This window comes from Cajanus cajan, chromosome 9, assembly GCF_000230855.2.
Source record: "Cajanus cajan strain Asha chromosome 9, NIPB_CcT2T_4, whole genome shotgun sequence".
Classification (NCBI taxonomy): Eukaryota; Viridiplantae; Streptophyta; class Magnoliopsida; order Fabales; family Fabaceae; genus Cajanus; species Cajanus cajan.
Window position 1 is genome coordinate 18,959,278 of NC_138525.1, and position 22,110 is coordinate 18,981,387.

Consider the following 22,110-nt stretch of genomic DNA (forward strand, 5'->3'; position numbering starts at 1 on the left):
TAGGGTATTAGGATTTAGGATTTATTAACCGTTGCGTTTTATTTTACACATTGGGCTTGGGCTTGGGCTTGGATTTCCCTCCTTATCCTTTGCCAGGGCCTCCACTGTATTTCAGCTCGAATTCTTGTTGGGCCTTCTCTTTGGGTTTTAACTTGCAGCTTCTTTTCATTTTGGCAAATGATAAATACACCTCCACTCTCGTATAAACACACCCCCTTTTTTTTAAAAAAAATATATAAAATGTCTAAATTATCTTTTTTTAAAAAATGAAATTCCTAAATTTACACCTCCCTTCCCCGCACACCCTTTCCCCGCACCCCACACTCCACACCTCTCTTCTTCCCAAAGTCTCTTTCCGCTCAATGTCATTAAGCAATATATTTTTACAGTCATTCTGAATAGAAAAAAAGGACTAGCCCCACCATAACCAGCATAAGAAAGGTTCTTTTACAGTCATTAGCATTCTGGAAAGTACTTTTACAGTCATTAGCATTCCAGAAAGTACTTTCCGGAATAGTAAAATTATTGTTCATATAATTCCGGAAAGAACTTTCCGTAATAGTAACTTTAATATTATGGAAAGTACTTTCCGGAATTATGTAACAAAACATTTCCGGAAAATACTTTCCGGAATAAGAATTTAATATTATGGAAAGTATTTTTCGGAACATTTTTATATAATTCCGGAAAGAACTTTCCGTAACAGTAAGAAGAAGAAGAAGAGGAGTGTCAGAAAGAGAAAGAAGAGGGGCGTGCGAGGTGCGGAAAAAAAAAAAAAGAAGAGGAGGAGAGTGCTAGAAAGAGAAAGAAGAGGGGTGCGCAATGTCAACAGGTGATCTTGTAAGAGAAAGACTCTTACTTGTTCTATGGAAAGACACACTAGTACAAAAATGACTTTTAAAATCGGAGTTTTAAAATCAGTCATAAGGTAGCCATTTTAAAAGTGATGCGGTGGCCTGTACTGCAACAGAACGGCCCCAGAATGTCCCGTTCTGCAAGCAGAACGGCATGTTCTGCTTTAAGTACGGCCCGTACTGCAAGCAAAACGGCCTGTACTACTTGCAGAACGGGTCGTTCTTCTTGCAGAACGGCCCGTTCTGGCGCCGTTCTGGTGCGGGGAAGGGGGGTGCGGGGAAGAGAGGTGTAAATTTAGGAAAAAAAATTTAAAGGGTAATTTAGACATTTTATATATTTTTTTTAAAAAAGGGAGCGTGTTTCTACGAGAGTGGAGGTGTGTTTATCATCTGCCTTTCATTTTTCTGTTCACATTATTTTTTTTTTTTACTGTTATTTCCAAAATATCTCTATTTAATTCTAGAAGTAATTTAGAAATTAATTCTAATAATTTTTTTAATGAAAAATATCTATACTAATATTTAAAGGAGATACTATTTTCAATAATTACTTTTGGTTTCCATTTTTACATGGACCATTTTATCCTTTGTTTATTTTTCAATAACTACCTTTTTTTATAATTAACTTCTCATTCTTTTTCTTATTTATTTATTTTTTTCTTTAAAACAACGCAGGCACAGAGTAGCCGTGAGCAGAAAGTTTCGAACCAACCGAAACCGAAACTTTTTGTGGTCAATTTTTTAGTTGGCCGGCTATTTTCGGATTTTTCGGTTTTGCGGGTTGTTTGCCTCAGTTGATATTGGTTTTGTTGGTCAGGTTCGGGTTAAAATATTTGAACCCGTCGTATCCATACCCGACGGACACTTAACAATTAAAAGGTATGTTATTAGCTAGCACCGCGAGAGTAGAAACTAGAAAGTAGAAACCCTAAGCACCGCGAAACCTTGTGCTCACACCAGTAGAAACTAGAAACCCTACCGCTGCTCGTCTCGTCAGGATCATCCCCCTGCAGCACCCGACCGCCACGTCCTCCTCGACCACGTCGAGTGAAGCCTTCGCGCGCTGGACCGTGAAGCTCCGGCAAATGACGTCACTCGAATGAACCCTAGCACAGACGAAGGGAAGAGAATGACCAACTTCCATTGTCAATCCCCAAATGGCTTGAAGCATCTGGTATTGGTTCATCTACCTTGATCTGCCTTCCGAGTTACATGGAAGACTGCCCCTTTCAAACTTCTTAGCTCAGAAAGATTGGAAGATGAAAGCTATCTCATTCAACATCGGACTTGTTGCTATATTGATTCCCACTTGTTGAAGCTCTATCTGGTACTCCCTTGCGCTAGAAGAGGGAACTGTTTCACTTGCGTGGACGACAAGGTTCATCGCCGCAGCCAAAATGAGCACACCTATGCTTGCCACTATGAGCTTCGTACTCCTCATTGCGACACTGTCGGATCCACCGCAGTCATCATTGTCATCACGCAAGACAAAATCGTTGTCTCCAACTGCGGCGACTCCTGCACTGTCCTCTCCCGCAGTGGCTTCGCCATCCCTCTCTACTCCATTGTTGTTATCTTTTTGTATTGATTAGATTTTGAAAAAAAATAACAAATAAAAATATTGGGCCCAATATGGCCCAATCCGACTAAACCGACCCAGTTAATCTGAGACCCGACAAACCCGAACCCGATAAACCCGAAACACTGTTACGGTCGAAAATGGGTTAATTTTTTTTTTGGGTCAGTTTGGATTGGGCTAAATATTTTTTACCCGAACCCGCCCTGTGCTCAGACCTAGCACAAAGTGCCTTTTTCTTGCTAGTTACAATAATTGGGATGAGGATTGATTAATTAAACATTAACTCCCTCATCTATCTACCTCAACTCTACACATAAGTTAACTCTAGTCGTTCAAGTTCAATTCAAACAATTTATTTTAAAAATTATTAAATTTATTTTCATATATTTTATTTCAAAATGTATTAAATATTTAAAATACCTTTCAAAATATGTACCTTTATCTGTATATATCTATACATTTACATATTATACCCCTTATTTTTAAGAAAAGAATATATAAAATAATCACTTATGTACCAAACTGACCTCTGGAATCGAGTTTATGATATGATCGAGTCTGGTTGACAACTCAACTTTTAAAGTGAGGACAGAGGACGCCGAGGTGATCTCGAAATGGGAATATCGGATTGAACCTATGACATTGATGATTTTCAAATCGAACATATCCCTAGAACACAAAATGTTAGAGCTAATCTACTATCCAAACTTGCTAGTACTAAGCGTCCTGGTCAGCATAAAACTATCATTCAGGAAATAATTACCACGCATAGCTACAATTCCATAACAGTTCTGGCCAACAATCTTGGTCACCAAAGTTGGATGTCGAGTATTTGAAAGTACCTTAAGGATGGAATTTTACTAGAAGACAAGGCCGAAGCTTCTAAGATCAGAGCTAAATCTTGTCATTTCATAATTGAAGCTGATGAGTTATTCAAAAGAGGCTTCTCAGTTCCTCTTCTTAAGTGTTTAGATACAGATCAAGCCAAGTATGTGATGGACGAGATCCATCGTGGTATATGTGGTATGCTTTCTAGGGCTCGATCTATGGTTGTAAGGGTACTCCGAGCTAGATATTATTGGCCAACTATGAGATCAGACTGTAAGATGTATGTACAAAAATGTAAAGCTTGTCAAGAGTTCGACAACCTACATCAATTACCTTCAACAGTCTTGCATTCCATGCAATTAGCATGGCCTTTTGCATGGTGGCGAATGGACATACTTGGTCCTTTCCCAATAGCCAAAGGTTAACTAAAATTCTTACTCGTAGGAATTGATTATTTCACGAAATGGATTGAAGTAGAGGCTCTTGCAAAAATTACAGTGGCTAATGTTCATAAATTTACATGGAAGAAGATCATTTGCAGGTGTGGATTACCCCAAACAATTACCATTGATAATGGAAAGCAATTTGTGGACAAACATTTTGAACAGTTCTTGAAACAACTCGGAATCAACCATAAAGTAATTTCGGTTGAACATCCACAAACAAACAGCCAAGTTGAAGCAGCAAATAAGGTTATCCTTAGAGAACTTAGGAAGAGACTAAGATCTTCTAAAGGGGAGTGGGTTAAATAATTACTTGGTGTTTTATGGGCATATCACTACACACCACAAACTACCACCTAAGAAACTCCACATAAGTTAACTTATGGAGCTGATGTCATGATACTAGTGGAAGTTGGTGAACCAAGTTACCAGAGATTAACTTTTAATGAAGTTCAAAATGAGGAACAATTAAGGACTGATCTCGATTTGCTGGATGAAATTTGATAGTGTGCTAAAGTGAAAGAAGAAGCTTGTAAGCTCCGTGCTTCTAGAAGGTATAATTCAAAGTTAAAACTGAGATCCTTTCATGAGGGAGATCTTGTTTGGAGATTTATAGGAGATGCCAGGAAAGATACATCAGCAGGAAAACTCGCGGCAAATTGGGGAGGCCCTTTCTACATTTTAGAATGTTTGCAAAACGATGCATATAGACTAATGGAGTTGAGTGGCAAAGTTCTCCCCAGAACATGGAACACTACTCACTTGAAATTTTATTATAGTTAAAGCATGTAAACTCAGGTACTGTACATTTTTTTCTACTTCAGTCTTTTTCCCAACATAGAAAAAAAAAGGTTTTGGCTAAAGGGGTTTTAATGAGGCATACTTGGAGTAAGTAAAGGGATGTAATTAATTTACAATCTTATATTACAAGCATTCCTTTTCTCATTCTGACCAATATATATGCACATATATATGTATACGAAAAATTCATACTTTGTCAATTTTCTTCATAGTATATTAAGCAGGTAGATCACATTGCTGGCATTATAAATTGGCCAAGTTTGAGCCAATTTCATTATTGATTCGTAACTTGGCCAAGTTTGAGCCAATTTCATTATTAATTCGTAACTTGGTCAAGTTTGAGCCAACTTCATTATTGATTCGTAACTTTGCCAAGTTTGAGCCAATTTCATTATTGATTCGTAACTTGTCCAAGTTTGAGCCAATTTCATTATTAATTCGTAACTTGGCCAAGTTTGAGCCAATAATTTCATTATTGATCTATAAATTGGCTAAGTTTGAGCCGACTTCATTGTTAATTCCTAAATTACCCAAGTCTGAAGTGCTCACATTATTGATTTATTTATCAACAAATTGTATTTTTCAATTGAGTTAAGTGCGAAATTCATTCAATTGACTGTGTTAACTTAGACTATGTTAACTTATATGGCGTTGACTCAGATCACGTTCATTTTTTAATTCTTAACTAAGTATGTCAATTTCGCATAGGACAAACTCTACCATTTAAACTGAAATCAGTGACCAAATCATCATTACATTAGCATAGCAACTTACTGAATGAACACCAAATACAGAAAGAAGGAAAAACAAGAAATGAGAACAATTACAACATATAAATGTACTATATCTAAGGAAAACGATACTAAGGGTTACTCTTCACCGCTAACATCCTCAGGCAAGTCATCTTCATTAACTAATTTACCATCAAACACATCTTTGTCAACATGAAGTTCTTGAAGGTCAACTTTAGGAGCAACCACCTTGATTTGTCGAAGTGCTTTGACAAATCCCTTTTTATGCTCGGCCATCAGGTGAAATTTTGTAGCACGAAGTTCTTCACTCAAGCTTTTATTTTTATTATCCAAATCAGCAACTCTCTTAACATCCGCAACAATTACTTCTTGGCAATCTTTATTTTGTTCCCTCGGCCTTTGAATTTCATCTTGTAAACTCAGGGTAACCCGACCATTTTCTTTCATCTTCGCCCCCAGCTCAGCATATTCCTTCTCCTTTTTCTCCTTTCTTCCTCCATGGCCTTCACCTTGTTTAGAAGTTCTTCGACCTTAGCCGAATAGGACTTGTTTGACCTAATAGATATGTCAAAGGCTTTGGTTTTTTCAGCCAGCTTCCTCTTCACATCATCCAGCTCAGCATTCAAAGGTCCAACCTTAGCATTTTCCACCTTCAATTTATTCATTTGTGCAGCGTTCTTTTCCCACTTTTTCTTCCAATAATCAACTACAAATATAGATCTCTATAGGAAAACCTGTAAAGAATCTAACCCCTGTATTGGACCCACTTTCTCAATCATCGCTATATTAGCAATGTATGTAGGATCCTCTTTGTAGAAAGTCTTAGCAGTCAACTTGGCATTCCAAAGCGAAGTGACGTCAGGAGACATACTTATATGATCTAATCTCCCAAGAGGATGATTAGAGTCATACCTCTAATTTAACGTCCTTGGTCGAGTTGGCTGTTCAACTTGAGATGGCCCTACTTGGGACGTTGGCAATGAAAATCCAAGTTAAGCGATCGACTCCTGCAAACTTGACATCACATTCTCAGACGAAGTGGGAGTGACCAATTCTTTTGGTTTTAAAGTCTGCAATAATCGAAATGTAATGTAAGTCAGAGATCATGTTTCACCTTATTTTTAATATGGAAGTTGCAGGTAGAAATTATAGTAAAACCATTACTTATTGTTTCCCTATCAAGGTCAGTAATAACCTCCTTGTCAGTACTTTCATGACCGTCTTCAAGGGTAGAAGTATTCGAAACATCAGTGCTTACTTCACCTTGATGACTTAAATCCATTATCGATCACCAATCCTTTGTTTAATCTTTACAACTTGGTGGTCAGGCTTTTCTTTTTTCTCTTTGAAGGGAGGACAAATAACATATGGAATCTCGATCTTCTCAACATTATATTTGGCTTTCAATTCACGCCATTTGCTTTTTTCCATGATTTCTACACATCATAATTATCAATCGTATACCTAATAAAACAAAAATATTATTCAGTTATAAACACCATTACCATTACTTACTCTCTAAATCGTCTTGCAGACTTTTCAATCTCGAAAGCAATATGATAGCTTTGGTTTTTAGGGGCCGAGATAGTAATTGCAATTTTTCTATATCTTTCTCCTCTACGAATGTTAGTACTAGACTTTCTAAGCCGAAGAACTTCACAGGTCGTGATTGCCAATAGAGGGGAAATTTCGGCTCATCGTTCAAATGGAAAATTGGGTTCGAGCTCGGATGATCACATATAGATCGCACTTTAAAAAACTCTTCTTTAAAATTTTTATATGATTCAGAAAAAAATTGAAACAACCCTCCATTAGAACTTCCACTTAGTGATACCCAACCAAAAGGTGGTTCACCGAGCTTCAACTGATAAAAATACATAAATTTTGCCAAGCTCGGTTCAATATTCAATACTGAACACAAAACTTGGAAGGCACAAAGAAATTCCCAACTGTTGGGATGTAATTGACTTGGGGCCACATTAATTTTCTTTAGGAAATCGCATTCGAAGGGAGTGAAAGGAATTAATACACCCAAATCTCTAAACAAGCATTGACACATATATATACAAGAAAGTGATGTAGGAACTTTGAAAAATACCCGTTCATTAGGGGAACAAGGTTCGATAGCAACATGCCTTAAAAAGGAAGGAAGGCAAAATCTTAGTTTATGTTGCAGTACACTCGCCTCCATTGCGCTTTTAACCTTACTCCTATATTTCCCAACATCACCCCTCACCCATTCGTATCCAGTTACAAGGATTTTTGGGGTGAGAATCTTTCCTGTTGTTCTCACCCTTCTTATGAGTATTTATCTCCTTCCCACTAGCATTAGGCATTCTGCCCTTTCCTTTATCAACCTCCTTCTTAATTTTATCCATTAGCTTGTCTTTCTCTAAGGCAAGAAATGATTAAGCATTATGGCCCCTCCTTTCACTAAAATCAGAATAAGAAGTTAAGTTCAGTAATATTAATGGTCAATACCTGCGAAATGGGAACACCTTGTAGTAGTACACCCTTGAATGCCCCAAACTTTGGTAGGAACTCTCTAAGCTCTGATAATGGGGAAAGTCGGGGTAATGTGCAGAAATGCCTATGAAGGAACGATGATTTTGGCAGTAAAGGTGAATGTAGGGTTCTATCACCTATATATAGGAATTTGAGCAACCCTTCACTAACCCTTCAAATGTCGCATCCCATTAATGAAATGTCTCACGCAATTAATTTTATTAAAAGTTATGGTCTATTTAATGTTGTACACATCAAAAGACTCAATGATAATGATTAGCGCCACGTCTCCTGACATTTCCCAACATTAGAATCGTTGGATCCTTAAAGATGTCTTTTTATTTTTATAACTTTTCAGGATTATGACCTTTTGTTGTTTTAACCTCTCTCACTCTTACATTGTTCAGAGCTTGGGGGGCTTATGTACCAATCTGACCTGTGGAATCAAGTTTATGATATGGCCGAGTCTGGTTGACAGCTCAACTTTTAGAGTGAGGACAGAAGACGCCGAGGTGATCTCGAAATGGGAATATTGGATTGAACTTATGACATTGGGTATAGACCTCAGCACACTGATGACATTGGATACATATCTTGTCATGAGAATGACCAACTTAACCGCTACTAACTCTCCAAAAGTAACGGCTATGACGGTTACATAAGAGGAGATTGACGAGAACGAATGAGACAGGTAATTATATAGAGAATGAACGATATACACGAGAAAACTAACTTGATCATCGGAGTCTTTTTTGCAGGTACATCCGAGATACTAGGGAAAATGAAGACCGACTTCGTAGACCAAGATCAAAGAGATGAACAAGAGAGCCGACCTGATCCTAGTAAGAACAACTTATATTATATATATATATATATATATATATATATATATATATATATATATATGTATGTATGTATATATATATTAATATTATAAAGGGGATACATAAAGGGGATACCCCTTTCAATAATTACTTTTGGTTTCCATTTTTACATGAACCATTTTACCCTTTGTTTATTTTTTAATGACTACTTTTTTTATGAGTAACTTCTCATTCTTTTTCTTATTTATTTATTTATTTTTCTTTTAATACAATGCAGGCACGGAGTGCCTTTTTCTTGCTAGTATATTATAAAGGAGATACATAATAAATAAATATTTTTATATATTATAAAAGGAATATATAGTGAATAATCATTTTTTATTTTCATTTTTAATGAATCCTTATACTTCTCATTTGTTAAGAAAATAAATAAATAATGTATACACTCATATTTTTTTAAATAATCATAAATTCAAATTATTTTTTATTTTATTTATAATTTTTAAAAATTAAGAGGCATGAAGTACCACTTTTTTTTACTAGTAATAATAAAAAGAGAAATGCAAAAAAATTTCGCCCAGTTCTTTTTAATAATTTAACTTTTTATAATTATTCTTAATTTTAAAAAATGATATAATTATGTTGAGATGATTTCAAAATGATTATAATAAATAATAAACATATAATGTAAAAATTGAATAATTTTAATTCTGATTGATTATAGAAGGGGGGAAATATTTTGTACATAATATCATCGACGTTATGTAAAAAAAAAATGTCATCGACCTACGTGAGGTCAACTAAAATATTAAATATTGTTCTAAAATTATTTCACATATAAAATCATTAAATGCTGTTCAATAAAAATAAATTTTGCAATAATACGATTGCCCTAAAGAAAAATAATGTTGTTATCTTTATTTTTATCATAATAAAAGGAGAAATGCGAAAATTTGTTGTTCAAATACAATCCTTTCTGATAATGTAATTTTTCTATAATTATTCTTAATTTTTTAAATATGAAAATAAAGAAATCTTTTTAGAAGAAGTACATGAGTTGTGTCATGAAGTGGCTCCTGGATCATTACAAAGACATAAACCTTCTGTTTATATTTTTAACATATAATTGACAACGATGAACAATTTGCACTTCCCAACATTCTCAAAATTTTGGGTTAAATTCACAAAAAAAAAAAAAAAAATCTAGGGACGAAATTCTTAAATCATGATACCATTGAAAATCATTTACTTTTATCATAACTATTTAAAAAATTATAATTAAAATATTATTTAACTAATTGATAATGTAAATTTTTCTTATACTAATAATATATCAAAATTGAATTCATATTTTATAAATAAAAAAAATTCAAAACCAAATTTATTGTAATCTAAAACAAAGAAAACGAAAAACTTCAATTCAACATCAAATTGGATACGAAGTGTGGGGAAGTGATTCTAAGCCGATTTCTTAAACCTTGAATGCTAAGGTAAGTGCCAAGTGAACGACCAATACTAAAGTAAGGTGGATGATGTCTTTTCGTTGTAGTTGTTACATTATTATTATTTCATATGGAAAGATACACATTGCAAACATGATCTAGTTCTTTATGCTAATTGCTAATTGAATGGTTGGCCAAATCTATGTCTGACTTAATAACCACTCTAAAACCAATTTCATATGGACCTGTCCCCATTTACAAAATAATAAAATTGATTTCTCATCCTTTTCTGCATTGTACGTTGAATCTCTTTGAAGTTCATGGAATATGACATATGTAATAAGACGAACTCCATGCTAGATTAAATTTAATACTTAGCATCAATTTGATATCCAACTTATGTTTGCGTGAATCAAATCCATATGCACGTAGGTTGGGTGAGAATAGTGGTCCACTTTTTTGTTGTTTTTTTCTCCCATTGCATGATTACAAAGAAATTAAATTATTGATGGAACACAGTTGGACCGAATGCTATATATAGCTATGGTATAAATTTTTCATTTTTTTTTCACTTAGTTCCATATTATGAGTATTGAAATTCAATATTAGTCCAAACTCTCTTAAGCCTTGACAATGCAATATATTAAGTCAACCAAAATATTTATACTATTTTTTGCACAAATATTTAAAAATAAAAAAATGGAGTGACATCTTTATAATTTAAAATAAGAAAAAAATTATAAAAGTAATTAAATATTTATTTTGTACTCTTTTCAAATGGAAATGCTGCTAGATTTGATTCTAATGTAGCAAACTTTGGCAACCAAGGATGCTATTGCTCTTACAATCAACCATTCTCTTTCAACTTGTATTAATGTTATTATCTATTGACTCTGGTAAAATTCAATTGTAGTTTTGTCTGTTTTTTTTTTTTTTTTTTTTAATATAATGTAATATTTTAGATTGTAAAAAGTAACATTTGCCTTATTCCCAAAGTTTCCGAACTTGAGTTCACGATTATTGTTTGGATAATTTTTTTTTTTTAAAAAAAAAAGGCGCATAGGGGAAGTTTTTATTTTATTTTATTTTTTTACAATAGTATTTTTTAGAAAGTATGTTCAAACCAGTCTTTTGATCTATTTTGACCAATTTTTCTACGCAATCAAGCTACAAAATATTTTCACAAATAGTCATTAATGAGTTGTAGAATATTATTTTTGATATAATTTTTTTTAAATTGGTCATCCTAAAAGTTAGAGTATGATTGGATGAAGAATTTAAATGGAATAATTATTTGTTTGAAGAATTTTAAATTCTTTGAGGTGAAATACTTTATTTGGATAGAAAATTTATAAAGAATTTGAAATCTAAGCATCTGTGAAATTCTTTTAAATAGTAGAATTTCAAATTCTCCCAAAAAAGTAACAATTTGAATTTTTTTTCTTTTCTTATTTTACTTATATATTTTATATTATTTATTATCTTTTCATGATTTTAATTATTAAATATTTAAAAAATATTTTTAAAATTATTAAATATTATCTAATATTAATTTTTAAAATTATTAAATATTTAAAATTTTTGGTTAATATTTATTTTTTATAAAATTTAATTTAAAAATCTCAACATATAAATACATTTTTAAAATAAATTTTACCATGGTGGAATCAAATTATCATATTCAAACTAACAATTTAAAATTTGAATTGATTTATCCAAACAAAATATTTTAAGAATGGTAGAAATTGAAATCATAGTAATTCAAATACCAAGGCTTTTAAAACTCAGGTTTCAAATTTAGAAGATTTTTTTATTTGTTATTAGTTGTAATAATATTTATAATAGTAATAATAATAATAATAATAATAATAAAAAAGACTACATCTATTAGTAAAAAGACTCGATATATAATTTTTCCATTTAAAGTAAAAAAGTTTCTCTCAAAATTTATTTTATGTTTAACTCACTTTATTTTTTTATTTTTTTTTAACTTGTGGGTTTGATAAATATGGGAAATTTTGAAAAATTGGACAAGTAGTCGACGCATGATAATTTGGCAAGTATTTGGAAAAGTGGTTCAAGTGAATTGATTTCGGTTTGGATTTATTGGGTGAAAAATATAGTTGAGAATTTTAGACGGTAGGAGTAAACAAAATTAGTTTGACTTTGAGGGAACTTTGAGAGAAAAATAATAAGAAATTATGAGTTAAAAAAAGAGAATTTCATAAATTAAGTTGTATAAAAAAAATTTGATGTGAGCTATATCCTTATACAATGTGTAAAAAAATTCCATTATTTCATATTTATTTTCAGCTAAAAAAATAATATTATAAAAATAATATAATTTAATCATTTTCAAGATAAAATTTGTTGTAAATATATATATTTTTTAAATTAAAAGATATACCGCATTCAATATACATTCATTTTTACGGGTCATTAAATATAACACCTTCTAAATTTTCAAAATTTTAATATAAATAAAAACCACAATTTGATCCGATATCCTAGTAATGTGTCAATAAAAAAAAATAACACAAAAAAAATTAAAACTATTAACAATAATTAATTTCAATAAAATTAATCACATTTTTACAACTCAATTTTACAAATAAGCACACACAACTTACAGTGTGAAATATAAAACTTATATAAAGGACCACAAAGTCACTTTAAAAAAAAAAAAAAGTCCCCCACTTAGGACAATGACACTACAAAATAATAAATAAATAAACATATCCTACTATTGGGTACAATGTAATCGTTGATCAAATTAAAAAGGCTACTCTTAATATTGAGGATAGCGACAATATATATATATTTGATTTCCCACTGGGGACAATGACATTAGAAGAACATAAATAAATAAATAAAAAGTTAATCTCCCATTGGAAATAGCGACACCATATTTAAAAATAAAACAAAATTTTGATCTCTCACTTGGCAGTGTTTAAAAAACCGGACCGAACTGGCCGGTCGGACCGGTTAGACCGGGAATTGGTGGTCCAGCCGGTCCGAACTTTAAGTTGGATCGGTTATGCAGTCGATCTGTTTCAAATCGGATTGAACCGGTCAATTTTTCGGTTCAACCGGTGAGTCAAACCGGTTCAACCACTTCTTTTTTTTTTTATAAATTTTTTTAAGGGATCATAAACCACAAAAATAATAATGAAAATTGAATTTCTTAATGGAAGAACAAAAATTCTTATTAAATATAACAACGACTACTTGTTCTAATGTACTTGTTTATATAATATACAACTTAAATAACTTTTATAGTATATTATTAATTTTATATTATGTATTTAATAATATAATATATATGTAGATATTACATATATTATTTTGTGATATCAATTGCAAGCATATTATATATGTACATATTATTTATATTTTTAATTTGTATTAATATACATTTTAACATGTAATTTTTTTATATATTTTTTTTACAAAATAAAAATAAAAATAATTTTAAATAAGATAGAAAAATTGAAATTTAAAATAAGATATAAATTTATTAAAATTTATAAGTATAAAATATATTTAATATGAATATTTTTTTTAATAAAAATAAATAAAAACCGAGTCATGCGGTTCAACTAGTGACCCACCAGTTCAACCTTTAACCCACTGACCCAGTACCTTAACCGGTTCGATGACCGATCCGATTTTTAAAACTATGCTTGGAGGTAGTGACATTAAAAAAAAAAAAAAATACAAAAGCTAGTTTCCTATCGGGGGGATAACTGCACCATCTAAAAAAAATGTTCTCCCACTTATGGGTAGTGGCACTAGAAGAACATAAAAGAAGTTAGTCCTCCATTCGGGATAGTTGCACCTTGTATTAGAAAAAATTGATCCCCCCAATAAAGGGTGGCAACACTACAAGAAAAGATAATTCAAAAGCTAGTCTCCCATTGAGAGAAAGCGGCACCATATATAAACATTAAGAATTTGATCTCCCACTTAGAGTAGCAACACTATAAGAAAAAAAAAATTACCAAAGCTAGCAACATTAGTTATTTGTTTTTGAAAAAAATATCCCCATTTAAGAGAAATGACACTTGTTTTTAATTATTTACCATAAGTGTCACTGGAGTTGTGTGCAAGATCACCATTGACACATGTGACTTCAACTCTACTTTGGAGTCATTTTTAAGAAAATAACATAGTACGGGATGACGTTGTGTAAACCAACAACATATTTGTTGATCACACCAAAGTAGTAAGATATTTTGAAATAGTCTCCTTTGTGTAATATTTTTACATAATGACCCTAATTTTGGGTAAAAAGCCCATAAAAGGCACTTTAAGCCTATGTGTCTTTTTAAAAACTAAAAATAAATGTGAGTGGTTAATAATAAGCTTTTATATATATAGGTGTAGTTGTAAGGGTAGTTTTTAAAAAATAGTGAAAAAATAAAGAAAAGTTTGAGAGGTGGTTATAGAAACAAAATTGTCCAAAACATGTATGTACACTAAATAAGGTAATTTCCTTTATTAATAATTAATAAATTAATAATATAGATGTTAAATTTAAACGAGTCACACGATATTTATTATATGTGTAATATGTTATTTGTTGTATAACAAATATGGTATACATTTAATTTATTTTACTATATGTAATTTGAGATTTTTTGTGTAACAAATTTATCGAAAGAATTATTATTATTATTATTATAATTATATATTTATTTTATTATATAATAAATTTAATATTTGTTGTGCAATAAATTAAATGGAATCTGTTATTGGCATATGGGAGCTTATTCTTTCTGCGTGTTTTACATGTTGCTGATGCTGCCTTCTTGGCTCATATGTTTTTAACTTTTGCTTGCTTTCCGAATCTTGGGCCCATCGTTTCATCCTACCAAAGTTAAATAATCGAAATGCCCTAACCAAATCTCACAACTTGCTCCACAACACTATCCCAACTCCCATCTATTTGACTCTATTCTCATTCGTTTATTCTGACGTTCACGAACTTTCCATAAAGAAAAAGAAAAAAAACAATATATTCGTTCAACGTCTATGTTTATCATAAATTAATTGAAACTTCAAGAGTTTATTTTTAATTCAAATTAATTGAATTATAACTGTTTCATATAATTATTTCTTAAATTAGTAAATAAACGTAAAATAATACAAGAAATATATACTTATATAAACACAAAGTTATATTTTTATATAACAACTCTTACAAATTATTTTTTAGGTTTAGTTATTCTTTTGACTCCAATAATTTTATAAATTTTACCTTTTAATTCCTATAATTAAAAATGTTTCATTTTAATTCATATATATATATATATATATATATACGTCATTTTTTTTTCTTTATAGTTCTTATTATGAGTGTGTTTATTGATATAGGAACTAATATAGGGATTACAATTTTTAATGTTTTCGATGATTATAAAGATTAAAAGATAAAATCTATGAAATTATAAGATTAAAAGGGAAGTCAAACCATTTTTTTTTGTTTATAAATTAAATATTTAAAATAAAAGAAAGAGTGTACATAGTATAACAAGAGAAATAAATAATTTAATATTAACAAAGGAATTATATATAAAAAATGAAGTTTAATTAAAAAATAGAAATAAATCATAAGTTCAAATGCTTCAATTAGCATTAAAAATATTATAAACTAATAATTTAATTAAAATATGCCGATAATATCTATACTTTTTATATTTTAATTTAATTAAGAATTATTAAGTATAGTAAAATTATTAATTTCTACAATAATACTAATAATAACTTTAGATTTGTACATTTTTTTTTCATTGAGTCAACCTGTTTAAGCAAAAATTCATACATTTGATTGCGACTTCATATCTAAATTAAAATATTAAACATTAATCTTTAATTAAATAACATAAATATTATTAAATTACATGTACTAAAAAATTAATATGAATAGCTTAACATCTTGACACTCATAATTAATGGGGGTAAATTTGTTTTCCAAATACTTCTATCTTGATTATATAAACTTATTACGTTGTTTAAAATGTATACTTGTGTAAACCCCGTTGTCATTCTACCACAAAATATATATATACACTTTCCTCATATTTAATTAATGTTTGGTGTGCGGAACATGTGGTTTGGAAAACTTGCAAATGGTGACATAATTGTTAAATTATAGTAACATGTAGATGTATACAATCAACAAGTCATTTTATTTATTTATTTATTTTTATCTCCTATATGTGGCAGTGGCACGATTCTTAGAAACTACTCACCCTGGTCAAGTGCCTATTTCCGCGCTAGCTTTCTTTGTTCATGAGCTTTCGCATTTTGTCCAAGGTTCCTATTGTTAATAGAAACAACTTGTGTGCTTGACCTTGTTTTTTCAATTCTATATTTTTGCTAAACATATATAGTAATAACTTTGATAGATTAACACATTCAATTCAATCATTTTTTTTTGTCATGTAAAAGTTTTATACAATTATAAGTTTGATTATGTCCATCTTGGCTCCTGCTGTACATACTACTAATAATAATAATTATATTCGTAACATAGTTTAGTACATCTTAGCTATGATATAAATAGCCTCCAAACAGTTAACGTGTGGGTTTTTTCCCGCACCGTCGAAGCTGTAGGCCACACCAAACCTTCCAAACGACACAGATCACAACCATAACATGAAACTCTGTTTCAGTTCAACCGCACACTACTGAATCTTGAAAGGAATAGTAGCTGAACCCGTCCAAAATTTAGTGTAACATTTATTTATTACATTACCAATTGTGTAACAGAGGTGAGTCCATTTTAATTTCACGCGTTTGTAGGTCCAAGGTAGAAACTACTAATAATTACCATATTAAAAAAACAAAACAATGCATTAAGTTGTGATACAATTGCGTACTAGCAACATTTTACTAACATTCATCAATAAAGAATGAGTCCCTGTCCCACCACACACAGCACCCTCTGCACCCTCCTTTATTACACATCTGGGATCCTCTCTATTCCACTCTCTCTCATTTACACAAACACCTTCATAAAAAAAAAAAGAAGTTCAAAAATCAAAATAGAAGCTTCACCCTCACTCTGTCTCTCCCTTAAGAGTCTCTCATGGCTCTCTTAACTTCCCTCCCTGAGCAAGCCACCCCCAAACACCACAAACGTAAGCAGCAGCAGCAACAACAACAACAAAAGCAAAAACAAAAACAAAAGCAAAAACAGAAACAGAAACCACCCTCTTCATGGGACCAAATCAAGAACCTCATCACCTGCAAACAGATCGAAGGGTCGAGCGTGCATGACCCTTCCAAAGGGTACTCAAAGCTAGGATCTTCTTGCAGCTCCATATGCAGCTTCAGAGATGTTGTCCATGGAAACACACGTGTCGTGCACACCTCTGATAACTCCTCACCAGAGAGTAGCTCACTGGGTCAAGAAACTGGCTTACTCACTAGAAAACCTGTCACTACTACTCGCTCTACATCAGGTAATTCAATTCCCACTACAAATTTATTTGTTTCGTTAATTCTAAAATCATATAGCTTTTAAATGAGGTTTCAAATACAGTGTAGTAAAAGAAAAAACTTAACTGAAAAGTGAGACATAGTTAGAAGTGACAAGTGAAATTCTTCCATAAATACAAAAATCTATGAATATTTATACTAATAACATTGTTAAATAAAAATTTCTAGAGTCACAGAAATTTTGATATAAATTGTTTTTTCACTAACTTTAAATTTTCTTCTAGTATCGAGAAAATCCAACGGCGGAGCAACCTATACTCCATCATCTTCCAGAGGAATGCAATTCAGGAAGCTATCTGGGTGTTATGAATGTCACATGATCATTGACCCTAGCAGGTATGAACATATATATACTTCAAGTTAATTAATTCAAATCTCTCCGGTAATTCCTTTTTATAATGAAACACTTAAATTAATGAAAAAATTACTACAAATTCAGGTTGCCGATTGCGAGGAGCTCTGTGTGTGCTTGCTCTCACTGTGGTGAGGTATTCCCTAAAATGGAAAGTTTGGAGCTGCATCAAGCTGTTCGTCATGCTGGTACTCTTTAATTTCGCTCTATTTTTTCTTTTTATTTTCAGAAAAATACAATCATCAATAATTCCATGCTAAATGCACTACTATGCGATTTTAATTATTCTCATAGTATATGCACTGCTACTAGCAAAAGCCAAAGTCTGGTGTTTAAATTTGGTCAAAGGCAGATACTAATTAATCAAGTCATTCGAAAATTGATTAGAGAATAAAAAAAATATTTTTTTTCATTATAAAGTAAAATGTTTATTGTATAAAAAATGTAAAAATTACTAATGCAACACTTTTTGTTTTCAAAAGTAATTAAAAATAGTTGATAGAATGTATTTAATGTTCTTTAGCTAATTCATTTAAGGCATTCATATACGATATTCTTTGTCAAAATAACTTAATTCGTTTGATTTCCATGAAAAGAATAATTAAAGTCCAATAATAATGTTTTTTTTCCCTTCTTTTTCATTCCTTAATACTCCTATCATGCAGAGTACTTCACTTTATCGAGCAAGAGAGAGGACTTTAGTTTGGCTACGATGTACTCTAGTCGGATATAAATCTGATGTTTTTGTCCAAGCATAATAACAATTGTGTCTAAATCAATGTTAATTGATTGAATTGCCTTGTGCTTGAGGGAACTTGTTTGTGGGGTTAAAACGTAAAGTAAGCTTCGAAATTTGAAACATGGACTCCACCACCCATGCATGTCATGATGCTGCTTGCATTCGAACTGTTTCTCCGTTAATCTTGCTCTTCGATTTTCCTTTCTTGCCCTCCCACACTAATCAAGTTTTCTAATGATATTTACTCCTCTTAATAAAAGACTAACATACACATGATCAATAATTAAAATCGTCTTAAAATGTTTGAAAAACTTAATTAGTTTCTTAGGTTTGACTGTTAATCACTGACAACACAATTAATATTGCTCTCCCCCGTAAATATTTTAAAAAAAGGAAAAACATTGAATCACCTCTTCAGCATTCACAAGAATTCACCCACCAAAATTTCAGTGCTTTATAGTTGTGGGGGCATGGTACCTGTAGATAACTTGTGTTGTAAGAGTATAGTACGCACCAGATCACAGCTGTCTGCTGTGAGATAAATGATCTGCCTCCACCACGTGCCACCTCTTTATTCGTCCACACCCCACCACCCAAATATAACCAAAATTTTCACTTACTAGTTTAAAAAATTGTAGAATATTACAATCTTACTTTCAAATATGATTATCAATATTATCTGTCTCTCCAATTAATTATATTATAGTATAATTATTGTTCTGAATAGTATTTAGTTTTTTTTTAAGGCTAATTTAAATTTGTAATATTGGGAAACAGTTTCGGAGCTGGGAGCGGAGGATTCGGGTCGGAACATAGTGGAAATAATATTCAAATCGAGCTGGTTGAAGAAGGACAACCCGATATGCAAGATCGAACGGATCCTAAAAGTGCACAACACCCAACGCACCATCCAACGGTTCGAGGAGTGCAGGGACACGGTAAAGAGCCGTGCGCTGAGCAGCAGCAAGAAAAACCCGCGTTGCGCAGCCGACGGCAACGAACTCCTGCGGTTCCACTGCACCACCTTAACGTGCGCACTGGGCGCACGTGGGTCGTCCTCGCTGTGCGCCGCCGTGCCCGCCTGCGGAGTGTGCACCATCATCCGCCACGGCTTCCAAGGCGCCGACCACGCCAAGCTGAAGGGCGTGAGGACCACCGCCAGCAGCGGCAGGGCCCACGACGCCGTGCTGTGCGGCGGCGACGCCACGCGGAGGGCCATGCTCGTGTGCCGCGTGATCGCAGGTAGGGTGAAGCGCGTGGCGGAGGACGCGCCTTCGGATGAGGAACACGTGTCGGTTGCGTCGTATGATTCCGTAGCTGGATACGCTGGAATCTACTCGAATCTCGAGGAGTTGGTTGTTTTCAACCCGAAGGCTATCCTTCCTTGTTTCGTGGTCATTTATAAGGTTCTTTCGTGTTAGGCGTTAGCAAAATGTTATATTAATTTCGTAATACTTATGTAGTAGTAGTACAATGTTTCAATTTTCGCACCTCCACCAAATAATAACAATGAATAAGTTACTAGTTGTTAATCTGTGGATTTGAGGTTGCAACTTGATGACTAGTAATTTATTGATCGTTATTCGTTATATATATATGGGGTGTGAAATGTGAAAGTGTAAGAATGAATATCTTATCTGAATATTGGTTGTTGGATCAGTGATGGAATTAGAATGTTGTTATGTACTTTCTTTCCTTCGGTTTCTGCTAGTTCTGCCATGCACACTCATGACGCATGACCCATCCACGGTGGCATGGAAGGTGGAAGTGGAACCCAGTTTTATGTCAGCTTTGTGAATATCCCAGTTAGTTTTACAATGTCTCACCACACTTTATTTACTGAATCAATGGCTTTTCGCTCAACAGCTAAATTAACTGAACGGGCTTCTATTTTTTTTTATTTTATGTATTTTCTTTAAAAAGTACTGTAGTTGATTCACATGGAATTAAGACTCAGTCTCTTAAATTACATGTTCATGTTTTGTTGATTAAAAAAAAGTCACTAATAAAAAAGTGTCACTTGCAAATTTTCCTGTAAAAAAATATTCGTAGAAATTTTTTGTGAATTTTCTTATAAAAAAAATATTCGTAGAAAAAATAAAAAAAAATATATTTAAATTTATAAGTTAAAATTTTAAAAAAATTTCAAGTTCCACATCGATTAAAAATAAAGCAATTAAAGAATATATAAGTTAGGACAACACTTACCTTATAAGTTGATTTATATGGTTGAGTGTTACGCTTATAATCTACAATCTTAGAATTTAAAAAATTATGTATCAGATGTTGGAGGCATGAAAACAAATGCTTCGGATGAATTCATTGTGAGTATTTGAAAGTTAAAAAATTTATAGTAATTTCTTTAATTTTTTTCATAAAAAATATTCCTGTAAAATTTCTTTCAAAAAAATTCGCAGGAAACTTTCCTGCGAATTTTCCTACGAATTTCTTTTTGCAGGAAACTTTCCTGCAAATTTTTTTTTTGCAGGAAAGTTTCCTGCGAATTCTTTTCGCAAGAAATTTCACAGGAAAATTTCCTGCGAATTTTAAAATTCGCAAAAAAATATTATCCACGAAGGTATTACCCGCGGATAAAATTTTGCAGGAAAATTTACAAGAACAACGTTTCCTGCGAATTTTTATGAAAAATTCACAAGAAAAGTCACATGTAATAAGAGAAATTCTAATAGTGAGTTAAGAGTCGTGCTATTAATTAATACTTCACATTGATTTAAAAAAGAATTATTGTTAAATTATACTGTGTTGATAAATATAGTAGCTGAAACTATGATTGTCTTAATGTCGTGCACTTTTTGGTTACTGGGTAATTAAATGAAGATATCGATTGTTCATGTGACGAAGACAGCATGCCATAAATGAGTAAGCGTACACAGCTCAAGCATTAAAACATTGACTCGTTGTCTTCAAAGCACACTATGATCAGGAAGGACCAGTAATAATTAGTAAGTCCACGCTTTTCTTTTTCAATTTTCTATATGTAAACCAGAGGAAAAAGTCTTTGCCAGAAATTGGAAAAGAGTTAAATCCAAATAAAATATTTTACAAGCTTGTATCCTAATATATTCAAAGCAAGTAAAGATATGAACCTCAATCACTTTGATCAGCAACGCAAGAGGGTACAGTTTGTAAAAGATAATGTGATGATGCCATGAAGAAATATTTCTTCTCCAACCTAAACACAAGTATCTCGGTAATTAACATCGTTTCACAATTTATGGAGACATAATGATGTTGGTCAAATTGACGAGGTATCAAGCAATAATTGAAAGAAAAACAGGAATTGGAAAACAGAGGAGATAGCAGGTTGCGACGTGATCGGTTTCGGTTGTCCACTTTTCGAAGCAAGGCATAATGAAGAAGATAGCTTTTCCAATATTCCTTTTTATTTTGTTTCTTTTTGAAGACTTGGGGCATTGGAGAACACAAGATGATATAATTGCCAACACATGCGCGAGCACATGGAG

At 32.2% G+C, this 22,110-nt stretch overlaps 1 protein-coding gene across 1 annotated transcript; it reads left to right on the forward strand.

The window, feature by feature from the left end:
* Nucleotides 1–16,899: 16,899 nt before the first annotated feature.
* Nucleotides 16,900–20,311, forward strand: LOC109817140 (C2H2-like zinc finger protein). The gene is made up of 4 exons (XM_020382344.3): nt 16,900–17,497; nt 17,759–17,870; nt 17,974–18,074; nt 19,403–20,311. The coding sequence occupies exons 1-4, from the start codon at nt 17,122–17,124 to the stop codon at nt 20,044–20,046; spliced, it is 1,233 nt and encodes a 410-aa protein (XP_020237933.1). The 5' UTR covers nt 16,900–17,121; the 3' UTR covers nt 20,047–20,311.
* Nucleotides 20,312–22,110: the final 1,799 nt, after the last annotated feature.